This window comes from Thunnus maccoyii, chromosome 7 (genome assembly GCF_910596095.1).
Source record: "Thunnus maccoyii chromosome 7, fThuMac1.1, whole genome shotgun sequence".
Taxonomy (NCBI): Eukaryota; Metazoa; Chordata; class Actinopteri; order Scombriformes; family Scombridae; genus Thunnus; species Thunnus maccoyii.
The window spans coordinates 9411617-9435698 of NC_056539.1; the positions used below are offsets into that span (position 1 = coordinate 9411617).

Genomic DNA, 24082 nt, shown 5'->3' on the forward strand with positions numbered 1-24082 from the left:
TAATAACAACCGTGGGAGGCCTTTACAGTTCCTGACAGAAGCCGGTGAGATGTTCCAATTTTGTTCTCTTCTTCTCAGCATGTGCTGCTGTAACACTGTGAGTAATTTAAGAGGCGTGTATGTGAAGTTGAGGGCTACCTGTCGGAGGCTGCGGTCGGCGTTTTCGTTGGCTGGGCTGCCGTCAGAGCCGTTGCTGCTGCCAGACTGTTCCTTCTCATTTAACAACGCTGTAGCATAGGCCAGGGTATCCTGCAGAGTTTGACACACACACACAAAATGAGACAGGAGTGAATTATGTCAGGAGCAGAGGAGAAAATGTAACTGGAGGGGGTCATATGATACGCAGTATTTCTCTGTGTGTGTACCTGTGCAGAGATTGTGCGCTGGAAGGTTTTATTGGTGGATGTCTCATTGGAGACGTTGCTCTGTGGAGTCCAGTAATGTTCAGTCATCTGGGGAAGTACAATCCAAATCACAATCAGCATACAGGATAATAAGAAAAAAATGGTCACAATTTAAAATGTATATCTCTGCTGTATTTGGTGAGACAATATTTAAGCTTGCCTTTTTTTGCAGCCACTGTACTGCCCAGCTCCAGTGACCAGACAAGTCCTTGAAGTAATCCTTGGCTGGGGGACACCTGGCGGGAAAAGTGAAAGGAGGTTCAGAATTATGTGTTGTCTATTTTGTCTGCCAAAATATCATCAAAGTATCACCTGCAAGGAAGTATATCTAAGAGAATTTCTCTTCTTATAAAACCATGACCTCTGACCCTTAGATGTACTCACTTCTGTGCTAATGTGACCAGGAACTTAACACACTGGTAGCAGCGTCTGCTGTCCACGTTGTTGCTCTGGTGCATCAAAGCTGTGAAGACAAAGAGCTCAGTTGGGTTTTTTTATACATTCACTGAATCCTTTTAATACCCGAAAAAAAAACAAAGATGCTGCCAAGTGGCATGGCAGTCTACCAACATTATGAATAAGAGAAACACAACAATAAAAAAAAAAGACTAAGACATACCTAACAGGCCTTTCTCTGACTCAAACGCATATTTGAGTCTCTGGGATTGCAGAGAGTCTTCCACTACCTGAAGTAAAAGAATTAACTGAAGTTAACAGAGTTGATTATAATAGTGATCATACAGATATGAAGAGATAGATCAATAGGTTAAAGGTCACTGATGACTGTCACTCACTAGAAGCTCTTGCAGCATCTGAAAAATGTTCTTCAGTTCATGAGGTGGAGCCGTCTCCAGCTGGGTCTAAAAGACACAAAGATTTTAAATGAAGAATACTCATAACTGACAAAATGTCTAAAAGCTCTGACATTAACCTCTTTAGGGTTCTTAAAGTTTTTTTTACCTTGAGTAACTGCAGCACTCCCAGGGAGAAGGACTCGTTACAGTACGAGCAGTAGGTCACCATCTCTATCAGGAGAGCCAGGGGGCCCGACAACTCACGCATAGCAAACATCACCTGGTGGATATTCACAAAAACAAAACAACAGTCATCAGTCAAACAGGTTCTGACTGTGTCATTAGTCTTTATCAAAATTCAAATAAAATCTGAAAAAAGTTCAAAACACTGTGAGTTGATGGTTTGTATGTTACCTCTAGAAGGTAAGGCTGCCCCTCTGGAGTGAAGAGTGAGGCCAGGATGTCTGCGTGGAGGGGGAGGAGAGGGGTGGAGGACGGGACGCAACTCACACGGAGCTTAAAACCTCCTGGAGCTACGGCGAACAAAAGGTGACAAACGAATCAGACCAAGAACTGGAACTGTAGAAATAATATCGATCCTTCTGCTTGTGTTCATGCATGTGAGAAAAAGAGCTGATTGTAAGTGTCTCACCTTGTGTCCGCTGGGAGCCGAGGTCAGAGTGCAGAGTGATGAGGGCCAGCGTGCTGTGGAGGTGAAGAAACTCCCGAGCCTGAGCTGGACTCCACCGCCGGTTCTGTAGAGACACACGGACAGAAACGTTGCAGAATATTTTGAACTAACCAGACTCCCAATAGTTTTCCATGTGGGTAAAGGCAACAGTCATTATTTATGTGTCACTCTTGTATTTTTGATCAACATTTTTCTATTTTCAAACATGCAATATATTCAAAATCTATTAAAACAACTAACATTTCAAAACTGCATTTACATTTGGAATATTTTCTGAATGCTCATTTCCTAAGTGACATACAATGAGTGCAAAGTTAAAAAATGGTGACAAACATATCTGTGACATTTTATCCACCAAAAGTTGTTTAGATTTCTCTAAATCCATCTTTCCTTACAGCCCAGATTCCCCTCTGTCTTCCAACAGGCAGTTTCAGAAGCTATTTACATAAAATTGGTATTATTAATGATCACCTACTCTGATTGGCTGGAGGTGTGGCCGCCACCTTCACCCCCAGCCAATCAAAATATGACCTAATGAATAATGCAAGTTCCCTTATGCTGAGGACAGAAGACATTGGGCCTTTCACGATTGCAAGTTCGGACTTGGCAAGTTCGACTTGGTAGAACAAACCTCTGAGGATGGGAGGACGCAGTATGATCATTCTGCCATTGGAACAGCAGTGTACTTGCTGACAACACCAGCTTAGCTTCAACACAACTCAAAGCTCCACTAACACTTTTTTCTCACAAAAAAAAATAACCTCATTGACAGAGAGATGCAGTAAATTATGTTATTTAGTCTGTCCAAAGTGTTATGTAGCTCTAAAACAAAATTGAATATAGACTGATCTGTTCATTTTAATACATTCATATTTACTGAAATGTGGTAATATCTGTACTTATAAAGGCAGCGTTGTTGTTCTGTCCAGTAAAAACAGGAAGCTTCATTTTACATTCGGAGAAACTAATGTGGCAGCTATAATTGTTGGATTTCATCTGTGAGACCAACATTTATCTTCTAAAAGGAATTATATCATATCTAAATGCTACGGAGACATTACAGCCAGTGATAAATCGCCAAAGAGCTGCACAGATCAGTTCATCGGATCATGTTCTCTCTGGGATGACGATGGACACTGACCGGCTGATCATCTCAGTAGTCAGGCTGCTAGCAGCTGAGATGACCAGGATCACCTGGTCAGTGGCTCCTCATATCTCCGAAAACGTCGAAGCATATTTGCAAATAGGTGTTATTTGGATAGACTGACCACATATTGGGAATCTATACTGTTACTTTCTCATCTGAAAAATATTAAAACTTGATAAATTGACATTAACAGCCCTACAATAGAATTCCCAACAACTTTTAGGCTGGCTCAAAATCTCTGCCGTTGCTGTCAATTGGAGCAAAATGCATTCTGGGATACTAGGCTGTCCCAAGTCCACAAAAACCAGCTCCCGATGTATCCTTGATAAAACGGGCGGAGCATGTACACATCCAGGCATTTGGACTGTACTTGGCTGGATGTTCACTTTGAATTGGAACCATACTTGGGCTGCAACTGATGATGTTTCACAAGAACACAAGTACAGACAAGAACGCAGATTTAGAAAGGACTTGTGTATATGGCAGTCTATGAACCTGAATGGAAATGGGAAGAACCAACTGTTGCACAGTTGAGATGTTTCAGATGATGATGTGTCTAAGTTTCCTAACAAAGTAAAAGTAATTTTTTCAAAAGGTATCCGGAGGTCGCTAGCATAGCTTTAGCAGACTTCCAATGTCCTGCTTTGTTTGTCATCCGGCTCGGCTGAAAAGCAAACTCTGACTACAGAAGTTACATATGCACTCAACGTAGCGCTGGGTGGTAGTGGGCTCATGCTAAAGCCTTCCTAGCATATTTTATTTGACTTTCTGTGTGACAGACATAGTAACTAGTTCAGCCTCAACACTGCTTGCTCTTGAGCTGCGAATTTCAAAATTTCAAATAACTTAAAAAGATAGAATTGAGTAATTTTACAGCAAAGGGGGGCCCCCACCATCATCCTAACCCCATATCTGGACAGCAAGCGTATCAGACACGTTTTACACACACGTCACACATAACAGATACGCTCTCATTTTAATCTATGCAGCTGTCTACACCCCTCCGTGCAGGCTGTGTCTCAGCCATGTCTCACGGGCATAACCGCGACCTGAGGTGTTCACTTATGCTTCAAGTCTATTTATCTCTATTTTACGCATGTCACTACAGTCAGTATCGGGCTCTGAGCATTTCCAACATGCAGGTGACCTACACTAAACACTGTACCTGAACTCCTCCAGTGTAGACACACAGACAGAGCACTTGATGCTGTTGCTGCTCTGCTGATGTGCTGCTCACACTACGTTTGCTGTCTAGACACAGGTTAATCCATCACAGAGCTAATCTTTCTTTTTTTCCACGATACCAGCCATTTCAAAAAAACTTGCAGAGTCAGAGTGAAAGTATCACTGTGTTTTGAATCAAGATGTACTATTACAAACTGTATATTATTAAGTTGTACCTGGTTGTTTTGCCTATTGGGTCCCAACAGGAAGATGAGCATCCGGCGATAAGCTGAATGTTTCAACAACAACTGACAAGGACCGCAACCCTGAGAGAGGGAACAGAAAGAGAGACAACTCAAAAAATCATTCACTGGGATTTAACTCATTTATACTTGGAGAACTAACAGTGTAGAAAAGTTGATCTACTTATTTGTTGCTTTTTTTGCTTAATTACCCTCTGAGCGAAGTTACTGAAGAGGCTGAAGTACTGCGCACAGTTTTTCACATTCTCAGGAACGTCTTTGTCCAATAAGGAGAGCAGGGCATCAGTTAGGCCGTCCACTCCCGGGTCTCCAAAGTGAAGAGCGCTCTCCAGAGTCTTTTCAAGGATGGATGCTACCACCAGCCTCACTTCCCTCACGCTGCACTCCAACAGACAAACCCTGAGGAGAGGGAGAAAGAAAATATAAAGATATTCAGTGTTGCAATTTTAAAAGATGAGCAAAATGAATGGAATTGAAACCAAGAAGAAAACACAAGTCTGATAATGTTTAAGCATCCTCAGTAACTTTTAAGAGATTGGGGACAAGGTGGGAAATTAGATTGGAAAAATAAGGAAATGCAGTTAAAACAAGATGTGTTTGAGAGAAAACACTTATTGTTGTGCTACAGCTCTGGCCTTGATACACACAGCTGAGTGTGACATATTGTATCTCCTTTCTCTGGGAAGGGGTGTGTGGTGTGTAAAGGGGGCCGGGGTGTACTGTTGCCTGAAACGGCCGATGTTTCGAGAACCATTCATGTCTTAGGACCACATGATCACCCCATGCCTGAACATAGAGTAGTACAAGACCACACCTTTCTTAAAAACACACGCCCACTTTGGGAAACTATCCTCTGGGTCTTAATGTTTACATTCCAGAGAGTAACCTGCTCTTTCAGCCAATCAGCATCCAGACAGTGAGCAACACACACACACACACACACACACACACACACACACACACACACAGGTGTTCTTAATACTCCCGCTGTCAATACTGATGCAATTGTAAGTGTGTTCAAAAGTACTCCAGAGGCTCAGATGGTGTGTGTGTGTGTTTGTGTAAATTAAATTTATCATAAAGAGCTAATGGCTATTATATTCTCTGGTAAAGCTTGATTATGTTGGACTGTATGTGCACTTCAGAGGAAGAGAGTGGAGCCTTAGTGGCTGCAGCAGCATTACAAGGGTGGAATGATTTGACCCTGAGTTGAATGTGCATTGATTAGACTGAGGGAGCAACGCTGGCAGCTGCCAAGTCTGTAGTATCGCATATCACTAGGACAGCTACAAAAATGCTGCAGTGATTAGACACAGGCCAAGGCCCTGCAAATAAAACACAAATCCCCCTCAGAAACATACAGTATGTCCATGCTTGATATTTCAGGAACTACATAAAGCAGAAGTGATTTTTGCTGCAGAGTTAAAACTGTGATTGTAATTGCAGTCTGATGAACAGAGAGAGCTTTTAAACCTTTTTTGAAGCAGCTGGAGTTTGTTTTAGACAAGCTCAGATCTAGGGACTGGCTGTCAAACCATTACAACGAAGTTAATGTTCAAGTGTTGTACTTATTTGAAAATACTAGATGTAATTAAATGTTTATGCTGATAATTTCTTCATTTAGTTTTCACATACCACATATAGGATCACATATCACATTAGGGAAACAAACACATGTGACAGCTCTGGGGGTTAAGCAGCTGGACAAAAAGCACTGACCTGGTGATCTCTCTCCCTTCTGGTCCAACCAGGTACTGCACCATCCACTGGCATGCTTCACTGCTCTTAGACAGCAACACCTCCACTGTCGCCATCCACTCCTCTGTGTCCACCCTGCAGGAGATTAACAGAACAATAGCATGTGAGAGAGACAGAAAGAGTGAAAGAGAGATAAAAAGAAGTGTGATCATCAAGACATAATGTTGCAGGGAGTTTGTTGAGGGATAATTTTGATACATGTGGATGTAAATATGTGCGTTCATACCGGAGTTTCTTTTTGGTGTGCAGGTAGGTGTGGAAGAGAAAGTGAACAGCCAGCTGAAGACTCTCTTTGGCCATGGCCTGGTAGTCTGCGTGCTTCAGCTTTGTCTGTAACACACAAACATGCATCATTTTTTAAAACATCTTTGTCAAATGGAAACTGATAATCATACACGAATCGCTGTTAGTTAATGTTTTTTATGATAAATTATCATGTAGTTTAACACATTGCTGTAACACTGTATACAGTGATGGTATGTTACCCTTAATGGCATGTCACCACTTCAAGATTTGAATGATCAAAATGTGACCAAACTGAAAACTGAATTGAAAAAATAGTTCTGGTTGGGAAAAAAAAGAACCAGAAGAGACATTATTTAAATGATAGATCACTTAAGATGGTAAGAGTGAAAACAGGGGAAATGTAGATGCTCCTTTTTAAAAGATACACAAGAAAGGGGGGAAAAGTAAAAACATGCAAATATAAATGTGGAAAAAAATATTTGCTTCCTGAAATGTGAAATATTCATGAATAAGGATAACTATGATTACAAGTCAAGCTTTACTCTCTGTGCAGCTCCTCTTTGTATGTATATACAGTCAAACATTAACAGTAGAAACACGTACTGCATTGACGGAGGCCAGGGAGAGGGTGAAGTTGAAGTAGTCGCTGTTGTAGACGTCTCGGTTCCTCATGAACTTGAGATTCTCATCTCTCACCATCTACACAACAGAAAAATGGAGAAGTCAGACACTGCCATAGCTTTTAAACATTTTGGCTGATTCCCTAACAGAACAAATGTTAATATGGTTTGGAGACAGACTTTCCTCAATATGGCCTCCATGTTATTTTTTGGTTCCACACAGGCAGCTTTATGCCACTTTACCTGATAGATGCTGGCAGGCATCTTCTCTACAAACAGGCCCTTCTTCTCTCCCTTGCGGACCAGGCGGGTGAGGAGGGTGAGGCGGTCGTTGTTGGCCCTGGGGGGGCGAGGAGAGGACTGAGGCGAAACATCAGGAGAGGATGGGGCAGACCTGGGAAATATAGAGACAAAGTAGCTTAGAGATAATAGGAGGTGCACTGTTTAGGTTTTGTGGCACTGGTCCTACTGTAAATACAGATTCTTTTTACAGACACAGTTGGCCAGTTCATGTATAAATAATCTCCAAAAAATTAATTACATGTGAATGTGTGTTTGATGGCTGTAATGTTTCATAAAAAGGCTCTGACGTCTGTCTGACGTACAAAACTGGTTTTAAATACTATACATGAGACAGAAGCTGTCAGTGGCAGATAGAAGGCCTACAGTCTTATTATTCTGCTGACTGCTGCAAACTGGTGTGAGAAACGGTGACTGATACATTATCAGTAACCCAGTCAGAATGTTTATGAGGTGAATATAGTGAATGGTGGGAAGTTCACTCACAGTGTAAGGTCCTCAGCTTCCTGCCTCATGATGCTGACTCGGCTTTTTTTGGGCAGGACAGGTGAGTTTTGGTCGCTGATCTTCTGATAGAACAACATGTAGGCGTTCCAGTATCTCCTCCGCACGTCAGGGTATGGGTTTGCTGCACACACACAGACACACAAATCAAAGGTTATTGTGTGTTGAGTTTCACATATTTTTAAAGTCCCTACTACAGTGAAGAAGGAGACATCTTGTGGCTAGCATTTAAACTTTTGGAACGAAAAATATTTGCATATTCATGGGTTTTTCAAGGAGAAGATGTTATTTTGAGAATTTGAAACAATGTTATTTAATTTTTATGTGGAAAAACCACATCAGAAACAAATGATTATTCAGAGTATTTTTATGAAGGGGATATTTAAGTTTAGCATTTGAATGCACGTTGTTAAACTGATGTCAGAGTTAATGCATCTTACTTACACTGGTCATAAACTTTGGGGCGGTACTCTCCTCCAAAGCACTCGTATTCCAAAGTTTCATCGTTCATATCAAACTCCTCCACCACGTTGTCGTTGAACTTGTACCAGCGTCCACGGGCGCTACCACTAAGACAGACAGAGAGGTAGAAGGAGGGCATAGGAGGTGTAAAGAAAAATTTCACATTTGCTTAAACAAGTAATAAATCAAGAACACCAAAACAAAGAGACTGAGTGACTCTGTGGCAGTTGGTCCGTTTTCTCACAAGACTTGGTCAACATACTGCAGTGTAGGTTTGTCACCAGGACGTGTTGTTCACCTGTACGCTAACCAGCCTGTCTGGTGACTTTGAAAAGATCTGTCATTGTCAAAGCTCTAAACATTTATAGATCTGACATACAGGAGAACTGAATTCAAAGCAGCTCCAGAATGTGTGAAGTTTCCTGGAATAAGATCAACTTCCTGAGAACAAACTTTCTTTGTTGTAATTTTAAGTGGGGATAGGAACAAGCGAGTGTGCAAGAGCCTAGTGCCAAATATGAGCTTCTGTGGTCTCTTTACGTTCCACTTCTCCAGTGAGCATTCCTGTCATCCAGAGCCAGACATGTGGAGACGCTTACAAACTAGACCAGGAGCCCAAACAAAATCTGATGCTGCATTCATGTGCCCCAAGGAGGTCCTGTAAATTCTGCCTGGAAAACTAAAGCAATAGATTAATGTGCTCCACTAATCACTGGTTATGTGCCTCTCACATAAAGTAGGAACAGGACCTGGAAAGAGGGAGAGCTCTGCAGCATGTGGCTCCAAAAAGCACATAAAACCATAAATGTTTTAAATTTTCAGAGAACATTAGCCCCTTAGATGTGTTTTATCCTATAATAAAAGATGGGGAATCTTTTGTGCATGATGCAGCGTCTCTTACCGTCTATCTTTAATGAAGGAGTAGTAGTGTCCCGCATGCGCTTGACCACTGTGGACAACAACTCCCACAAGTTCGTAGTTCTCAGAAATGGTGACTTTCTTCCTGGGTGACCCTCCTGATGTCCCATCACCTCGCCCCTCGCCTCCCTCTCCGCTACAGTCTTGACGAGCCATTCCAGAGACGGTGTAAGGCTCCATGTTCAGCACCCAGGGGAACTGCGCACCAACAACAAACATACAGCCGTAAACCAAATTGTATTTGTTTCAACAAGTGAGGTGAAGATACATTCAGAGCCAAATAGTTCACTATCAGTGTTCTGAAAGTTAGATTGTGTTCATTTTAAAAGTTAACAGTGAGCTGGGAGAAAATTCTGGCATTTGGGGAAGCTATTGGGTGCTGTGCCAAAATCAGTGGATAAAGGTATGTAATCTTGGGATTAGAAATAGTCCGTACCCTTATCTGTTCGTCATATTTGATGGAGCGTCCGCTTTCCCAGTCAAAGCCGAAGCGCATGAGGTGGATACAGAGAACACTGGGCAGGGATTTGATACATGTCCTCTTCACTGTGGTCCTCTGTGCAGAGGAAAAAGAAATGTACACATTCGTAAGCACACGTGATTTCAGTGTAGCAGAATAAAAGCATGCAGAGTTCATTACGGACCTTCTCCTTGCATTTCTCACAGTAGTAGGCGTTGCTGCCCTCTAGCACCTCTCCTCTGACAAACTGGTCTAATGAGATCTCTAAACTTTGGCAAGATGTTACTCCAAGGTTCAATGCCATGAATGTTTCTTCACGCTCATACCTATGCAATGAAAAGGTCAAAGGTCGAACATTATCCACGATGAGTCTCAAAATGAAACCATAGTGCTGAATTTTGAAAAAAAAAACAAAATAAATGTGTGCTCACCGGTGAGGACAGTCTTTACAAATCTTCTGGTCAGAGAAGATTCCCTGAAATGTGTTTTTGAAGATTTGTTCTCGACCCATTTTCTGGTGAAGGGGAGTTTCATCATTAATAACATCATCATAACCCATTAGCAAATGCATGTACTTAGATGGGGCACATAATGTTTTCTTTTTAAATTTGTGTGGTGTATGTGTGTTGTACCTTGAGATGTTCATCAAGCTGGTCCACCAGGCTAGTAAAAAACTCGTAAGCATCTTGTTGTTCTCTTACATACAACTCCTTGTTCCACATCTTGAAGATCTGACATAAGCAATTTGAATGTGATTAATAGTTGGGTAAACTGGGATATGGCAATAAACTTAATATAGTTGAGTGAGACTATGTGTTTGTGTTTAGTCTACTGTTCTGCCTGATTGATCTCACTGGTGAGAGAAATATCAAATAGAGTGTTGTTTTCATGTTTTCAAGTTTTCATGATAAGACAAGCTCACTTAATGGTTAATGATGGACAGTAACACCTGAAGTTGAAAAGGTGAGTACATTCTTATCAGAGCACACTGCTCAGCTCATCTCTGCTTTCTAAAGCAACTGAATCATCTAATACCTTCCAGAAGTTCTCAGGCACGTAGTACTGCAGTTTGCTCTCCATTAGGTGGCCGAACAAAGACTGAACCTGGTAGAAGACACTCTCCTCTGGCTGGTCTGTGTCATCCTCAATGGAAAGGAAAGCCTTAAAACAAATACAAACACACATAATCATTGATACTGGATTCCCCATATGATGCTGGGTCTGGACTAAAAGAGCAAGCGCCCTCTGGTGAACGTATAAAGTAAGTAGCACACAGAAAACATGCGCACCTCTGGTAGGCCAGGCTGCATGTAGAGCTGCTGGAACACAGCATTCATATAACAAGTGGCTCCACCGTTCTTCAACCCGACAAAACCGGAGACTGAGCGGCTTTCTACTGGGGGCAGATACTGACAAGGCGACAAAGAGTTATTTTCACAACTCAACTATCGTGTAACAGCAAATATTATTGTATGAAATACTATTTTAATAAGTGTCTTACATCAAACTCTTTGCAAAGAGAAGGATCAGACTGGTGGTGCATGGACAGTAACTCTCTGGTGATCAGTCGGAGGTTGGAGAGAGAGCTGTCCGCCAGCATCACCAGCACCTCGTAGGCTGCCAGTCTGCTGCTGGCTGTGCTGCACCTGACCAGACACACAGATGTTGAAAATGACAAAAGATTAAAGCAACGGTAGTACAATCAGTATTAACTAGAAAAAGGTTTACATTTTTGAGTACTCTGCTTTAAAAAACAAAAGGCTTCACCTACTTATTAAAATGACTCACATACGTATTTCTATTTTAAAATGAGCTCACAGGAGAAAAATTAAAGTAACTGAAAAATAGGAATCAAATGTCATACTTGGGGTGGAAGTCATGGCTGGGGGCCGGGGAAGTTGTGGGGTTGGAACTGTTGATGATGATGCGCGAGGCTCGAAACAAGAAATCATCCAACAACTGCTGGATCAGAGACGGACCTGAGGAAAGAGTTATACGTCGTCACATAACACACCAGTGCTCTCGACTGAATCAAGTTAACAAAAACTGAATACAAGAGATCTAAAATGTATCAAAGAGAATGTGATGTGTGTAATTCTGAACTTTCCTAATTTGTGTAATGGGCGTAGGACTGTATTTCTTCTTTGTTTATTTGATGTGTACTCACCAAGATGTTCCTTCTCATTGCCACAGAGTGAGAGCAAGGTCTTGATGAGCCGGAGGTGTCCTGCCAGAAGGATGTTGTCCGCCTCGCTAGTCTCCATCTCAGAGCTCCAGCTGGGCTCAAAGTTGTCGAGCCAAGAGATCTCATCCTCCAGCATGGTGGCGGCGCTCACTTGTAACACCTCCATCTCTGAAGCTGGATGAGAGACAAGTGGAGAGAGAGAAAGAAAGAGAGAGAGACAGAAAATAATAGAAAGAGATTTTATTTTACATTGACTTTTAGTGGCTGAAACAGGAGACTGTATTAGAGGGACTTACAGCTTAAAAGCACAATATAACCATTTTAAATTTAATACACCTAAATGGGCATTTACTTTTTAATTCCTTCTTACACATTAATTACTTGTTTTAATGCCGTGAAACTAATTACATAATAGATTGTTCATTTTCACAGAGTATGATTCAGTATTGATTGAGTATCACAGAGTTGACTTTATTGGCTTACTGGTTAGATCATCCAGAAGCTGGCATCTAAGGTCAAAGTACTCTGTGCACTGGGACAGCAATCTGAGGAGAAAAACATGAACATGAAAAAAATATGAGAGCACTGCAAAGGTTTTCAGTAATGTGTATCTCATTTGTTTCTTGCCAAATTACCTCTGGTTGACCCCTCTCATGACAGATGTAGGACTCCATAGTGGCAGCTGAGCAGTAAGAACAACTGAGAGGAGGAATAAGTTGGGTTTCTGGGCATCAGGGAAGGCTGAAGTGTCAGTCTGGCTCAGAGTGTACAGCTGATCACAAGCTACACGGCGGATCTGTAGGAGGCAAGGACAGAGAAAAAGATAAATGAACACATACCGCCATGGTAGGGATATACAGTATTTCTTCTGTGCAGTCTATTGAGCAAAGTGAAAATGTTGTTTACCTCTCCACTGGGAGATCCCAGCAGAACATCGATGATGAAATCATTGACAGAAGGAAGGTTGTAAAAAGATGCTGCAGAGAGAAACCAAACATATACAGGATTTAGTCTACAACAACTGCACCATGCCACTGCATAGAGGACTGATGGCAACGCATGTGAAGTCATTGACAATAGTAACAATTTAACAAAGGTAATTATCAAGAAGGTGACAAGCAGTGTGGGAGGGTATGCTTGTGGTGTCTTACATAGTTGCTGACAGCGTAACTGCAGACAGGTAACCAGCAGAGACAGAGCCTCACGGGCGATGATGGCATCTTTGATGGAGATACTCTGCTGTCTGACACATATCCCTGCATGCAATGCTGTTGGCGTGGTCTCACCCTCACTGCTGGAGCTGCAGTTACTTCCTGCAAACATACACAAAACATTTGTTTAGCTTTTGTTTGTGGCACCTGAAATGTTTCAGCCATCATAATTCCCATTCAGGTCACAAACCAGGAATGAAGTTGAACAAGATAATTATCATGACTACTGACTGTAAATATTTAGTTGGCCTTCCAAACAAGTTATCTGCTTATAGCAAGCACCTTGTAGATACAAACACCTAAAACAAAAATTAAAAATGATTTATGGATTCCATCTCACCCGTACTGCTGACTCTGGTGCGGACTCCCTGCGGCAGGAGTGAGCTGTGGGTCTCTCTGATCGGCTGCGGGCTGCCAACCAGATCCAATCGCCCTGCTGCAGCTGCCCAGGTCAGACGCATGAAACAGGCCACAGTGGAAGTGAAGTCACCCACCTCCATGGTCTAAAATACAGACAGAGTAAATATTTTACATTTAAAAGATCATTCTGGGTGCTGACTTAATAGTCGATGTTGGAACTATATGTGTTTCTGTGAGTGTTATTCAAGTACCTGAATAGCTACACGAGCAGCAGGTATGATCTCCTCGACTCTTATGGACGAGCGCTCAGACAAAGACATCTGTCTGTAGGAGGACTTCTCTGGAGTTCCACAAAGAGACAGCTGTCGCCCAGTCCGCCCGGCGTTACGGAACGGACGGGATGACAGCGCCTCGCCATCCCTGATGACATCATCATCCAGTGCTGCAGGCATGCTCTGGCCAACCAGGAGGAACCTGCAAATAAATCCAATTGAGTTATGGAAATCTGGCGTAGTATGTGGCCCAGAATATCCACCTCTGTGTGTTTGAAAGAGATGTTTTGCACCTGGCCAACTGAAGACAGATTGAGTAGACTCCTTGTCTGGTCTCATAGTCCACCTCTGATGGGATGGAATCTCTCTGCATAACATTCACCACCAGACTGCAGAGTAAACATAGAGAAAAACAACTGTCAGGATGACAAATAAAAAAGACCCTGTGAGGCACTTTGGATAAAAGCATACACCAAGTGGCGTGTGTGCCAGGTGTAATAGAGTTTGACAAGTCTACTGACACTTCCCACAGCAGTACAAACCAAACACAACAGCTAGACAAAAGATGCCACTTTCTATTAACAGCTCTGTTCTCTGTCGTGTTACCTGAGGCCTCCTGCTTTAAGGAAGTTCTCACAAAAGGACTTGCTGCTAGTTTTGGCCATCTCATCATCAGATGTGGGCATGAGCTTTGAACTCAACACCTAAGACAGAGAAAGAACAAGGGTGAAAACAGGTGTAAGACATGTATTCATTCAGCCTATATTTACACTTGGAAAAAAATAGAGGCAGGCAAATTTGACCCAACACTCTGTGTAGAAGTTGGTTTTACATCTGTGCTTTATCCATTCAAAAAGAATATCTGATGTTGTATGCAAATTAACCTATAGACCAACATGCGTAACCAGTCAAAAATATTCTCTGCAGTTAACCGATTAACTGTTAACTGTTGACATTTCTACATCAAAAGGCATCATTACTAAAACACATATAACTAAGCTTTGAGAGCATGTGTTAAATATGGAAAACTTATATACAGTGATGAGGTGTATTTTCATGTGTGTACCTCCAGGTTGTAAAGCACTCTAAAGGTGGACATGCCCGGGGCTGAGGATCTGAACAGGGACTCCAAGATGGATGCAGCACTGGGCTGGTGCTGCTGCTTGGAGGCCATAGATGGAGAGCGAGAGCCTGTACCCTGACCAAGGGTGAACAGTGTCTTCTACAGAAAAGAGACACAAAAGGACTTTAGAAAATAATACAAACAGAGGAAATAAAAGGAGAGAATGTATAAAGCAGAGAAAGACTACTTCAGACCTATCACGTCATTCTCCTAAAAGATTTTGTTGACACGGGCAAAGACATCAAACATGTCTATTTGTTCAGTTATGGTAGTTATCGTTTGACCTGAGCACATCTTAATAGACGGTCTTATGTACCTGATGGCTCCAGACACTGGATTCTTTGGGAACAAAGTTGTCAAGGGCATCCTGCACTTCTGGATCTGTTGGGATGAGCAGCAGCAGCTTTCTCACACGAAGAGTGATCCTGGAAGTAACAAAAACACATATGAACAATGAGGCACTTTAGCTGCCTGAAGTCTTGCATAGTCTCTGTATAAAATGTAGTGACATATAGTCTTTTCTTTGTTGTTGTCAACAAGGTTTATGTAATTTATCAAAAAAATCCATCTAAAAGATCTATCTCACCTGGATTCATCTAAGTTAGCCAGCTGGTAAAGCATCTCAAACACATTACACACCAGCGCCATTACCACACCAGGCAGGGACTTCTCCTGGAGAAAGACAAACACAGGCACAGTGAGTGTGTTCTGCAGTCTGTAAATCTAAGTTCATGTTTATCAGCTTGCGCCTTGGCATCTTTGAGACGGTACCTGCTCCAAGGCGTAGGCAGAGTTGAAGACAGCAGAGCTGGAACTGCTGGAGGCGGAGGCTGAAGACTCAGAGCTGCCAGAGGGAGTGCCAGTGCCTGAACTCTTCACAGTCAGGCTCTGCTCATCACTGAAGCCAAGCTGGGACAGCAGCTTCTGGTCCCGATTCATGGTCAACTAACACATGGCGAAGGGACAGTGAAGGGAACAAATGAGAGAAAAAAACAGGGATTGTGGTTGTTCAAGGCTGTGTTTCCCCTGCCACACATCAGAAGGAGCGGGCCAACCCATTAACAAAGAGGAAGTGGCACCCTGCCTGGAAGAATTTACTGTGCACTGATTTGTAGTTTGTAAGGTGTACTGGCTTCAGGGGAAACACATGACTGGGAGAGGAGTACAATACTTTGATGAGGGAGTGACAAATAAAATAGTATATTTAAAAACAAAAGAGGAACACAGAGTCCCCCCCTGTCAATTACAGAGTCATCAACACTTACCACACTATCATTGGCAAAGATCTGGACATTATCCACTGGACAGCTCAAGTGCTCAGATATCTTCCACCGGATACTTCCTATTGTCTCATTACTGTGGGTCTGCGGGACACATGCACAGAGAAGGGTCATTTCCTCTGGAGATGTAACTTTACATAATGAAAGTGTATTAAAGGGAACTAAGAAAAGTCTCACAGTACCTCTAAGGTGAAAGTGTCTTTGGTTGACTCATAAGTGATGTGAAGCGTGACCGGGTGTCCGTTGAACGAGGCCCCGTGAGGTAGAATAGTGCGAGGAACTGAGTACATATCCTACACAGAAACACACACAAATATTCAGCTTTTGTTCAGCATCTTTACTTTCGAGCACAGCAGAATGAAGATGGCAGGGCCTACCTCTATAGTGATGACGTAGCGTTCAGCCAGTAGCAGCAGTCTTTCGATTATTACCAGCTTAGTGGATCTAGAGATGAACACAGGAAGGTTTTCAAAAGGACTTTTTCTTGTGTGTTTCGGATTAGCGAAGTACAAAATGAGTTTCTATTATCACCAGTTAGTGAGACAAAGAACAGTCTTAATAAGGTTAATAACTATGTTCTTACCCAAACCCCCCCGTGTACCTGGATGGTGATTGTACAGATGTGGCCACAGTCGGCATGGCAGTGGCCGTCAGCATCTTGGTTGCCCTAGTAACAGCATGTGTCAAAGTAGGCCCACCCAGGGCCGAACTGGCTGCCTGAGAAAAAGAGAAACACAAATGTGTTTTCAGGTGTGGATTCCTGTGAAATGGCACAATCACTGATTACAGTAGTGCATTTCACCACTTACCTCTAGTCTTTTGTAACAATCAGCAATGAACTTCTTGTGCAAAGACACAGAATCCTGTGAGGATGAAAAGTTAATGTTAAATGTGGTTTCATGTGGGGCCAGAACACATTGTCTCACTCAAACATACAAAGAGGGAAGAAAGGAAACATCTGCCAAGCAAAATCCAGTGTGTGAATACATCAGCTTCACCCACCACACTGGATGTTAACTGTATGATATCTTAATACTTGATTGACTCAATCATATACAGTCTGTGCTCTTTGCCTGTACATCTGTACTTACACCACAGTGTACTCTTGAAAATAATTCAATTTAGAATTGAATAATGGCTCTGTATCAAACAAGCAGCTTATCATACTAGCTTTAAACAAGAAGACAGTGGTACCACGGCTTGAGTCAGAGAAACAAATAGTCCTACCATACACTCTTAAGGTTATTCTCTTTTCTGATCTGTCCAATATACTTGTTTGAATAACTTTGCACCAATTATTGCACATTCAATTAATGCATAGCAACAACACCTTGGATAGTTCAATGGGACATAAAATGGATAAAATGTAGACTCACCCATCTTCAGAAACAATAAATTACTTAATGGTGGCAAATTGGTTATATATCAACATTGGCAAAAACAACACTCCATACTTTTTCAGACATTTTTAATGAAGATGGACTTGGAAATTTTCAGGATCTTAAATGCACTTTTATGTTGCCTAGCAGCGCCTTCTTCATGTACCGACAGCTACGTACAGTAATGTGTACCTATGGTGAGACACACACACACACACAGACAGACCTTCTTCATCTTGGGATTGAGGTTGGTGTAGCTATATGTGATAATGAGCTGGATTGCTTCATTGGCTATCTCTTCATCAGGGGTTTCCATGGCGATGCGCCAGATAAAATCCATCCCTGCCAGGTCAAGGCGTTCCACACACTGAAATATGATACATTAAACATTAATGTCAACCATTAAGGTGTCTCTTTATCAGTATGAACACTGCATTTCACTCTCACTGACCAAACAACTAACTCTAAACATTATTTGTAATGTGAATCAAGAGGAATGTGAGTAAGGACTGACCAGCTGAGTTCCTTGGCGTTTCAGACGATGGTCACACAGATTGACATTCTCAAAGAAGGTCTTAAACAGATTGAAACCTGAGAGACACATACAACATATGAACTGGGGTATCACATACGTATTCATGAACTAATTCTGAAAGGCTGTAGGTCAATAATGCATCTCTCACCATTCATGGTGATCTCATAAGGCTCCAGTTTTAGGATCTTCTCCTTGAAGAGCTGCTGCTGAACATCACTCTCGAGGTCATGTTGTCCTTTGGTGAACCACTCAAAACACATCTGCATAAATCAAAACATACGATGTTAAAGCTTCATTAAGCTGAATTCTGGATGAAGTGCTTGGGAACAGATGTCAGATTGCACAGAACTGTGGGTTCTCCAGACAGTAATCTATGTTTAGTGCTATTTGTCTTTAGGTACTACTTTTTGTTACACTGTAGTGTGTTTGCGCTGCAATTTCTCCCCCAAATTTAAACATGATTACTGAACCATCCAAAATTATCCCTAAGATTCCAAATGGGACAAATAGAGGAGGGGTGCCAAAGATCAGTACTACCAAATAAACCATTAAAATCCTCCTCTTCACTATTCTATCTCTTGTTGCACTCAAGTGCTGTGTTTATTAAATTTTTGACCAAAAATATACAATCAAGAACAGCAGGTAACACTGCATGCCCTCATGAGACTGAGAAGATCAGCATTAATATCAAAATCATGGACCAGGGTCACACGTTTTCATTTTGTGCTTGTTTTACTGTATGTTTTAGTGCTTTGAACACAGTTCTAAAAAGAAAGAGGAGAATGGAGTAAGTGACTAATGTTTCATGTGATCCTACACGTTCCTCCACAGCAGTCATCCAGAGAGAGGTGCTTGTAACAACAGCCGAGGGACAAGCAAGGACAAGGTTGCATTTACATAACTGTTTTCATCTCCTCACCTCACGGTCAAGTTCACAGACATCCGGCCCGGATACCAGGCACTCCCAGAGCTCCTTGGCCCTGTTCCAGACCAGGTAGAGGCTGGCCTCCTGGAGGAAGAAGGCCAGGAAGCGCAGGTGGCTGTCCAGATACTAAACAGATTCAGAGAGAGACACGTCATCTTGACCCTCAAACAAACACACACTGTCAACACGTAACACTGTGCTGTTCAACTTGAAATACATCCTGTGTACTGTGCAAACCCAGAACAGAGGTCAGATAAAATAAGATCCAAATGACATTAATGACCTCAATGTCAAATCATTAATTGTGTCATTAATCATTTGTATGAGCTGCAATATGATAGAACAGTAAATGCATAAAAGGAGATCAATAAAATGACAACAGAAATAAATAAATGCAGTTGTGATTCTTGAAATTAAATTACACTAAGAAAAAGGTTTAAGAGAGAAACTCCAACATAGACAAACCTCCTGGTAGGTGTATCGTCCGTCCACCAGAGTAGATCCCGAGAGGCCATTATTACCCGAAGCGGTCACAGCGAGTCGATGACAGCACACAAGGGATCCCGTGATCAGTTTGACGATCTCAAAATTCTTTTTCAAGTCCTGGATGATGCTCTATGGGCAAGCAGGGAGGGGTTACCATGACAACATTACACTAATTGTAAAAACAGATTTTGATTGTGTGTGCGCTTGTTTGTGTTACCTTGTCTTGTTTCTGATAGGTCTGCTTTATGAAAGAACGGGTGATCTCGTGAAGCTGACGGAGAGCAGGAACGACCCAGACTGCCTGAGGAGTGCTCTGCTGTGAAGCCTGTTGATACACACACACACACACACACACACACACACACACAACAGATAATCAGATAATGATATCCACTACAGCAGAGTGAGCACATGAACACATGCTGCAAAAACAGAGGTCTGTGATGGTCTTCATTAATCTGATTTTGTTATTAGATTGACAATATTCATTATCCTTGCTTTGCCATCAGAGACCCACCATTTTTGCAGTAAGGACTTGGCAACAACGTGAGAAAGAAAATCAGGGCCAGGGATGTAAAACATGGGTAAACAGTTTTAGGACTGTCAAAAAGTTCAAATTTGCCCTCTTGAAACTGTTTCTTTAAAGTCAAATATTAAACATAACTTTCTTTACAAAACTCTGGATATCCATGGCTCTGATTACATTCCTCTTTGCATGAGTAAACATGCTAGCACTTCCACCAAAGCTGACCACTCATCCAGCAGCTAAATCACTTATTTAATTCATCCAGCTCTCACCCAGGACAAGATCAACACCACCGTGTAATCATTAGTCAGAGCCAAAACCCTCTTAGTAAGGCAAGCGGAAGATTAACATACACCTGGTTGAACTACCTCATGTTACAATCAAGTGTGAAATTATCAACCTGTGACCAATGAAACCCCTTTGTGGTCAAGCCCTCCTCCTCGATTGGCTGGCAGGCGTGAAGCAGCGAGATTGGACACAGATTGGTCAGAGGAATTATAAACAATAAGGGCTTCTTCTCTTACTTTGGACAAAGAGTTAGCTTTCCTCTTTCCCCAAGTGCCAGTAAGAAATGAACTTTGAGTGTCGCTGCCTTTAGTGTCCTCCTGAGTGTAAGTCTAGAAACATACATTTCATTTGAGCTGGGACAGATTGTAAGACAGAAATATTTTTGTTCAGTATGTGTGGCCTTAATCAATTTAAAAAAGACATTCATCCTGGTGGATATTTTGACATCATATCAAAGCAGGAAAAGCACAGGTGTAATTAAAGACATTAACAATTGCTTTGTTTTATTTAGGTGTACCAGTCGGTCATGTCAGAGAGCCAGCATGAGTATTAACAGGAAGCGGACACACCTACATGCATGACTGACTGGTGATGTACAACAAATACATCTAGAAAAGCAGGATGAAACATGAATTCCTTTCAGACTTTAATGCATTTTCACCTACAACACTTTAGTTGTTCCTGTTTTCCTACATGTAAAAGTAAAATACACATTAATTCCTTCCACACACTTTCATTTATCTTTCCCTGCAATATTGTCAGTATCCATTAAATAAATCAAGACTAAATCACAATCAGGTAAAAGATCAATAAAACAAACTGCAGAGCGTATGCCTAATATGTGTAGTAGTCCAGAGCTTTCTTAAATCTGACAAATCCTTCTTTGTGCATGCATGAATATGAAGGAATTATTTCATTAGTTTGACAACATCTTGAGAAATAAGCCCCACTGATGAAGGTAAATACTAAGGCAGAGCTAAGAAACAGAAAGATGAAATAAGAAAAGAGTAAAAAGGAAGGGATTAGATGAACTCTGTGTCTGTGGTCTGTCTGTTTGACACATTCAGAACGACTAAATCAACCAAGAGAGGAAAGTAAGAGTAAAGGAAGACAGATAAATTGACTTTTTTCTTGACTTTCAAAAAAGCTTTCAAATATATAATGAACTCATGAGAGACAGGCACTTGTTTGGTGAAAATGGAGCCAGAGAATGACCCCATCTTCATAAACCACTGCTGCTCCACTGATGCTAGACTGGGGTACAATATGATGCAAGAGATGAAAGCAAACTTAAGTCAAAGGGTAACATGCAGCACTAACAAGGACGTGCTAACTTTAGAACAAAACTGTCACAACAGGAAGATGAACGCAGGGGCCCTGTGCAGTATTTACTTTAAACTTGTGCTGCAGTTTTCAGCTGCACAATAAACAATCACTGTTTTGTTATATGTACATAGAAAATAAAAAATAAACCTATCTACTAGGGGTGTAACGATTCTCCAAATCCACAGTTCAGTTCAGACCTCGATTTTTGAGCCACAGCTCAGGTCATACTTCTTTTTTAGGGGAATGGGAGGAGAAGAAAAACAAGGGGAAAAAAATTCTGGGTTTTATTAAATCAACTACAATTTGGAATATCAAAAACACTAAAGAACACTATGAAGGTACATTAACTTTATAAATTAACTAACACAAATTAACTAAGTAAACAAAATCATTTCCTTTATTAACCTCAGCTGCAGAGGTCACAAAGCCTTTATTGGAAGCAGGCTTATATTAGAGAGAGGCCTTTATTTCTAATTCCCTCTGCTTGATAAGTATATGAGAGAGTTATGAGAGCTCAACAGGCTGCGCCTGCAGCGGTGGCAGCAGGTTGGGGGGAGACCACGACATGGAAGACAGAATCGTGTCTTGAGACCGTGGACATCTTTGTTGCGGTTTCAGTCTCGGTTTCAGAACCGTTACACACCTAGTGCCTACTTATAGAGCCGTCACCCACTGAAACTCTACACCACAACTAACACTAGCCTACACATCTACAAAGACAATGTTGAGTGTCTGTAGCATCTCGGACTCACCTTCTTAATGTCTTCAATACATTTAATGATGTAACTCCGTTTCACAGCCTCCTTGACTGCGTAGGCATCGCTCAGGATCCCCAGGTGCTCCTCCAACGCCTGCTGAACCAGACTGGTGGGCAGGGTGGGGAGGTGTGCCAGCTCCCACAGCACCTCCAGCACCTGAACAGACACACACACGCACACGATGCTACACTTTTATAATGAAACCTAACATATTGTCAATTCCTTATTTCTTTTCCTAATTACTTCTGAATGTCATTAGCATTGACAGATATACCAGCGTACCTTGCCTGTTGTAGTTTCAGACCGCGCCTCTCTGCCGATCCTCCCGATCAGACTGAGCAGCTTCTGCCTCACACGGTCACTCTCAACCTCCCAGCTCTAAACAACATGCAAACACATTATTACCAAAACTACACACACACACTTACAGGTCACTTTGATTTAAAATCAATTTATTCCCCATAACCCCAGTCCCAGAGATGTGGCCCCACGGACCTTCTGTATGAGCACGAAGAGGTGGGTGAGTTGATCAAAGCTGAACTTCACAGCAGCAGCAGCGATGATTGTGTGAATGTTTTCAATCACAGTTGATGACTGGCCTGCCTGAAATGCAGACACAGGAATCAATAGATCCATCAAAGGACAGGACATTTGTCTATTTTAACATTTGTCACACACACAAATGATGATAAATACAGTATCATTGATGCTCCTATGTACATAAAATAAGTTAACTGCTCAGTTTACAGATTAACAATTAAAATAGACAAACCTGTTGAACGTGCTTAATGAAGATGTAATAATAACATAACAGTAATACTATTGATGCGTGCAGTCGTGCTGACCTGGATTTTCCAGATCTTGGAGAGTTCGTCCAGCGACAGTTTACTCCCCAGCAGCTCAATGATTCCCTTAATTCTCTCACAGTACTGAGCCTGGTCAATGTTACCTGCAACAAAGAAACATTTAATGACCACAGTGAGTACCGCCAACCTGGGGCCAAACACCCTCACAAGCAATCTGGATGATTCCTTTCTTGTTTCAAATTAAGTGGCTACAATGTTTAATTATTTGTTGAGATGTTTTGTGATACAAGTCAGTTTGTGCTGTCCCAGGACGTGATGTATGTTCTTACCCTCCAGTGCTATTGACAGGACTGAGTTCTCTACAAGCCAGTCTAGCAGTTTATCCGTGTCAATGGCGTTTTTCACTGTCTTAGCCACCGTGCTCTCCTCTATTAACTTTGTCACCTGCAAGACAATATACACAAACACAAGGTGAGAAGATCATCAAAAACTGATTAAAACACCAAGATGAAAAAACTAAACATGTCATTTATTATTTTTATATATGACTGGACAGTTCAGGTGTCCGCAAGAGCTGACCTCTTTGAGGGAGTTCATCTTGGTAGAGAAATGGGGGGTTTTGAGCATACGCAGCAGTGTGTCCAGCCGCAGGTCATCTACCACATTTACCAACTCCCTCTGGAACCTCATACACAACAGCTTGATGGCCGACAGCAAGTCAGGGATGCTCACCAGGCGCTAGAGTTAAAGGACAAACGAGGAAGGTGACCAAGTTATAACATATTCATTAAGTCACAATCATTGTACATGTTTTCTTAAAACTTTGGATAATGTTTTCTTTACATTTTTTCCCCTTTTACTCCTAAATTTCACTGGCCAATTCCCCTGACT

At 41.8% G+C, this 24082-nt stretch overlaps 1 protein-coding gene across 3 annotated transcripts in view; it reads right to left on the minus strand.

Annotated features, from left to right (window-relative positions):
• Positions 1-24082, minus strand: part of usp24 (ubiquitin specific peptidase 24) — a 35146-nt gene that overhangs the window by 2937 nt on the left and 8127 nt on the right. The window contains exons 10-66 of one of the 3 annotated variants that reach the window (XM_042416480.1): positions 23771-23929; positions 23521-23635; positions 23231-23334; positions 22881-22988; positions 22668-22763; positions 22380-22541; positions 20538-20630; positions 19705-19812; positions 19467-19616; positions 18996-19127; positions 18225-18336; positions 18056-18132; positions 17768-17908; positions 16972-17025; positions 16746-16879; positions 16540-16606; positions 16345-16455; positions 16148-16246; positions 15654-15827; positions 15469-15554; positions 15199-15307; positions 14826-14981; positions 14366-14463; positions 14053-14148; positions 13739-13961; positions 13468-13630; positions 13068-13229; positions 12823-12893; positions 12552-12712; positions 12400-12461; positions 11899-12090; positions 11596-11710; positions 11233-11377; positions 11021-11140; positions 10767-10892; positions 10364-10462; positions 10163-10245; positions 9916-10057; positions 9708-9827; positions 9255-9469; positions 8336-8460; positions 7874-8015; positions 7331-7481; positions 7071-7166; positions 6448-6551; positions 6183-6296; positions 4655-4862; positions 4437-4526; positions 1851-1953; positions 1613-1731; positions 1365-1478; positions 1199-1264; positions 1024-1090; positions 789-867; positions 565-640; positions 366-452; positions 139-249 (exon numbers count right to left, since the gene is read on the minus strand). In XM_042416480.1, the coding sequence (XP_042272414.1) occupies positions 139-249; positions 366-452; positions 565-640; positions 789-867; positions 1024-1090; positions 1199-1264; positions 1365-1478; positions 1613-1731; positions 1851-1953; positions 4437-4526; positions 4655-4862; positions 6183-6296; positions 6448-6551; positions 7071-7166; positions 7331-7481; positions 7874-8015; positions 8336-8460; positions 9255-9469; positions 9708-9827; positions 9916-10057; positions 10163-10245; positions 10364-10462; positions 10767-10892; positions 11021-11140; positions 11233-11377; positions 11596-11710; positions 11899-12090; positions 12400-12461; positions 12552-12712; positions 12823-12893; positions 13068-13229; positions 13468-13630; positions 13739-13961; positions 14053-14148; positions 14366-14463; positions 14826-14981; positions 15199-15307; positions 15469-15554; positions 15654-15827; positions 16148-16246; positions 16345-16455; positions 16540-16606; positions 16746-16879; positions 16972-17025; positions 17768-17908; positions 18056-18132; positions 18225-18336; positions 18996-19127; positions 19467-19616; positions 19705-19812; positions 20538-20630; positions 22380-22541; positions 22668-22763; positions 22881-22988; positions 23231-23334; positions 23521-23635; positions 23771-23929 (6792 nt within the window). The remainder of the gene's footprint in view (positions 1-138; positions 250-365; positions 453-564; positions 641-788; positions 868-1023; positions 1091-1198; positions 1265-1364; positions 1479-1612; positions 1732-1850; positions 1954-4436; positions 4527-4654; positions 4863-6182; positions 6297-6447; positions 6552-7070; positions 7167-7330; positions 7482-7873; positions 8016-8335; positions 8461-9254; positions 9470-9707; positions 9828-9915; positions 10058-10162; positions 10246-10363; positions 10463-10766; positions 10893-11020; positions 11141-11232; positions 11378-11595; positions 11711-11898; positions 12091-12399; positions 12462-12551; positions 12713-12822; positions 12894-13067; positions 13230-13467; positions 13631-13738; positions 13962-14052; positions 14149-14365; positions 14464-14825; positions 14982-15198; positions 15308-15468; positions 15555-15653; positions 15828-16147; positions 16247-16344; positions 16456-16539; positions 16607-16745; positions 16880-16971; positions 17026-17767; positions 17909-18055; positions 18133-18224; positions 18337-18995; positions 19128-19466; positions 19617-19704; positions 19813-20537; positions 20631-22379; positions 22542-22667; positions 22764-22880; positions 22989-23230; positions 23335-23520; positions 23636-23770; positions 23930-24082) is intronic. The other 2 variants (XM_042416481.1, XM_042416482.1) reach the window with 2 other exon arrangements.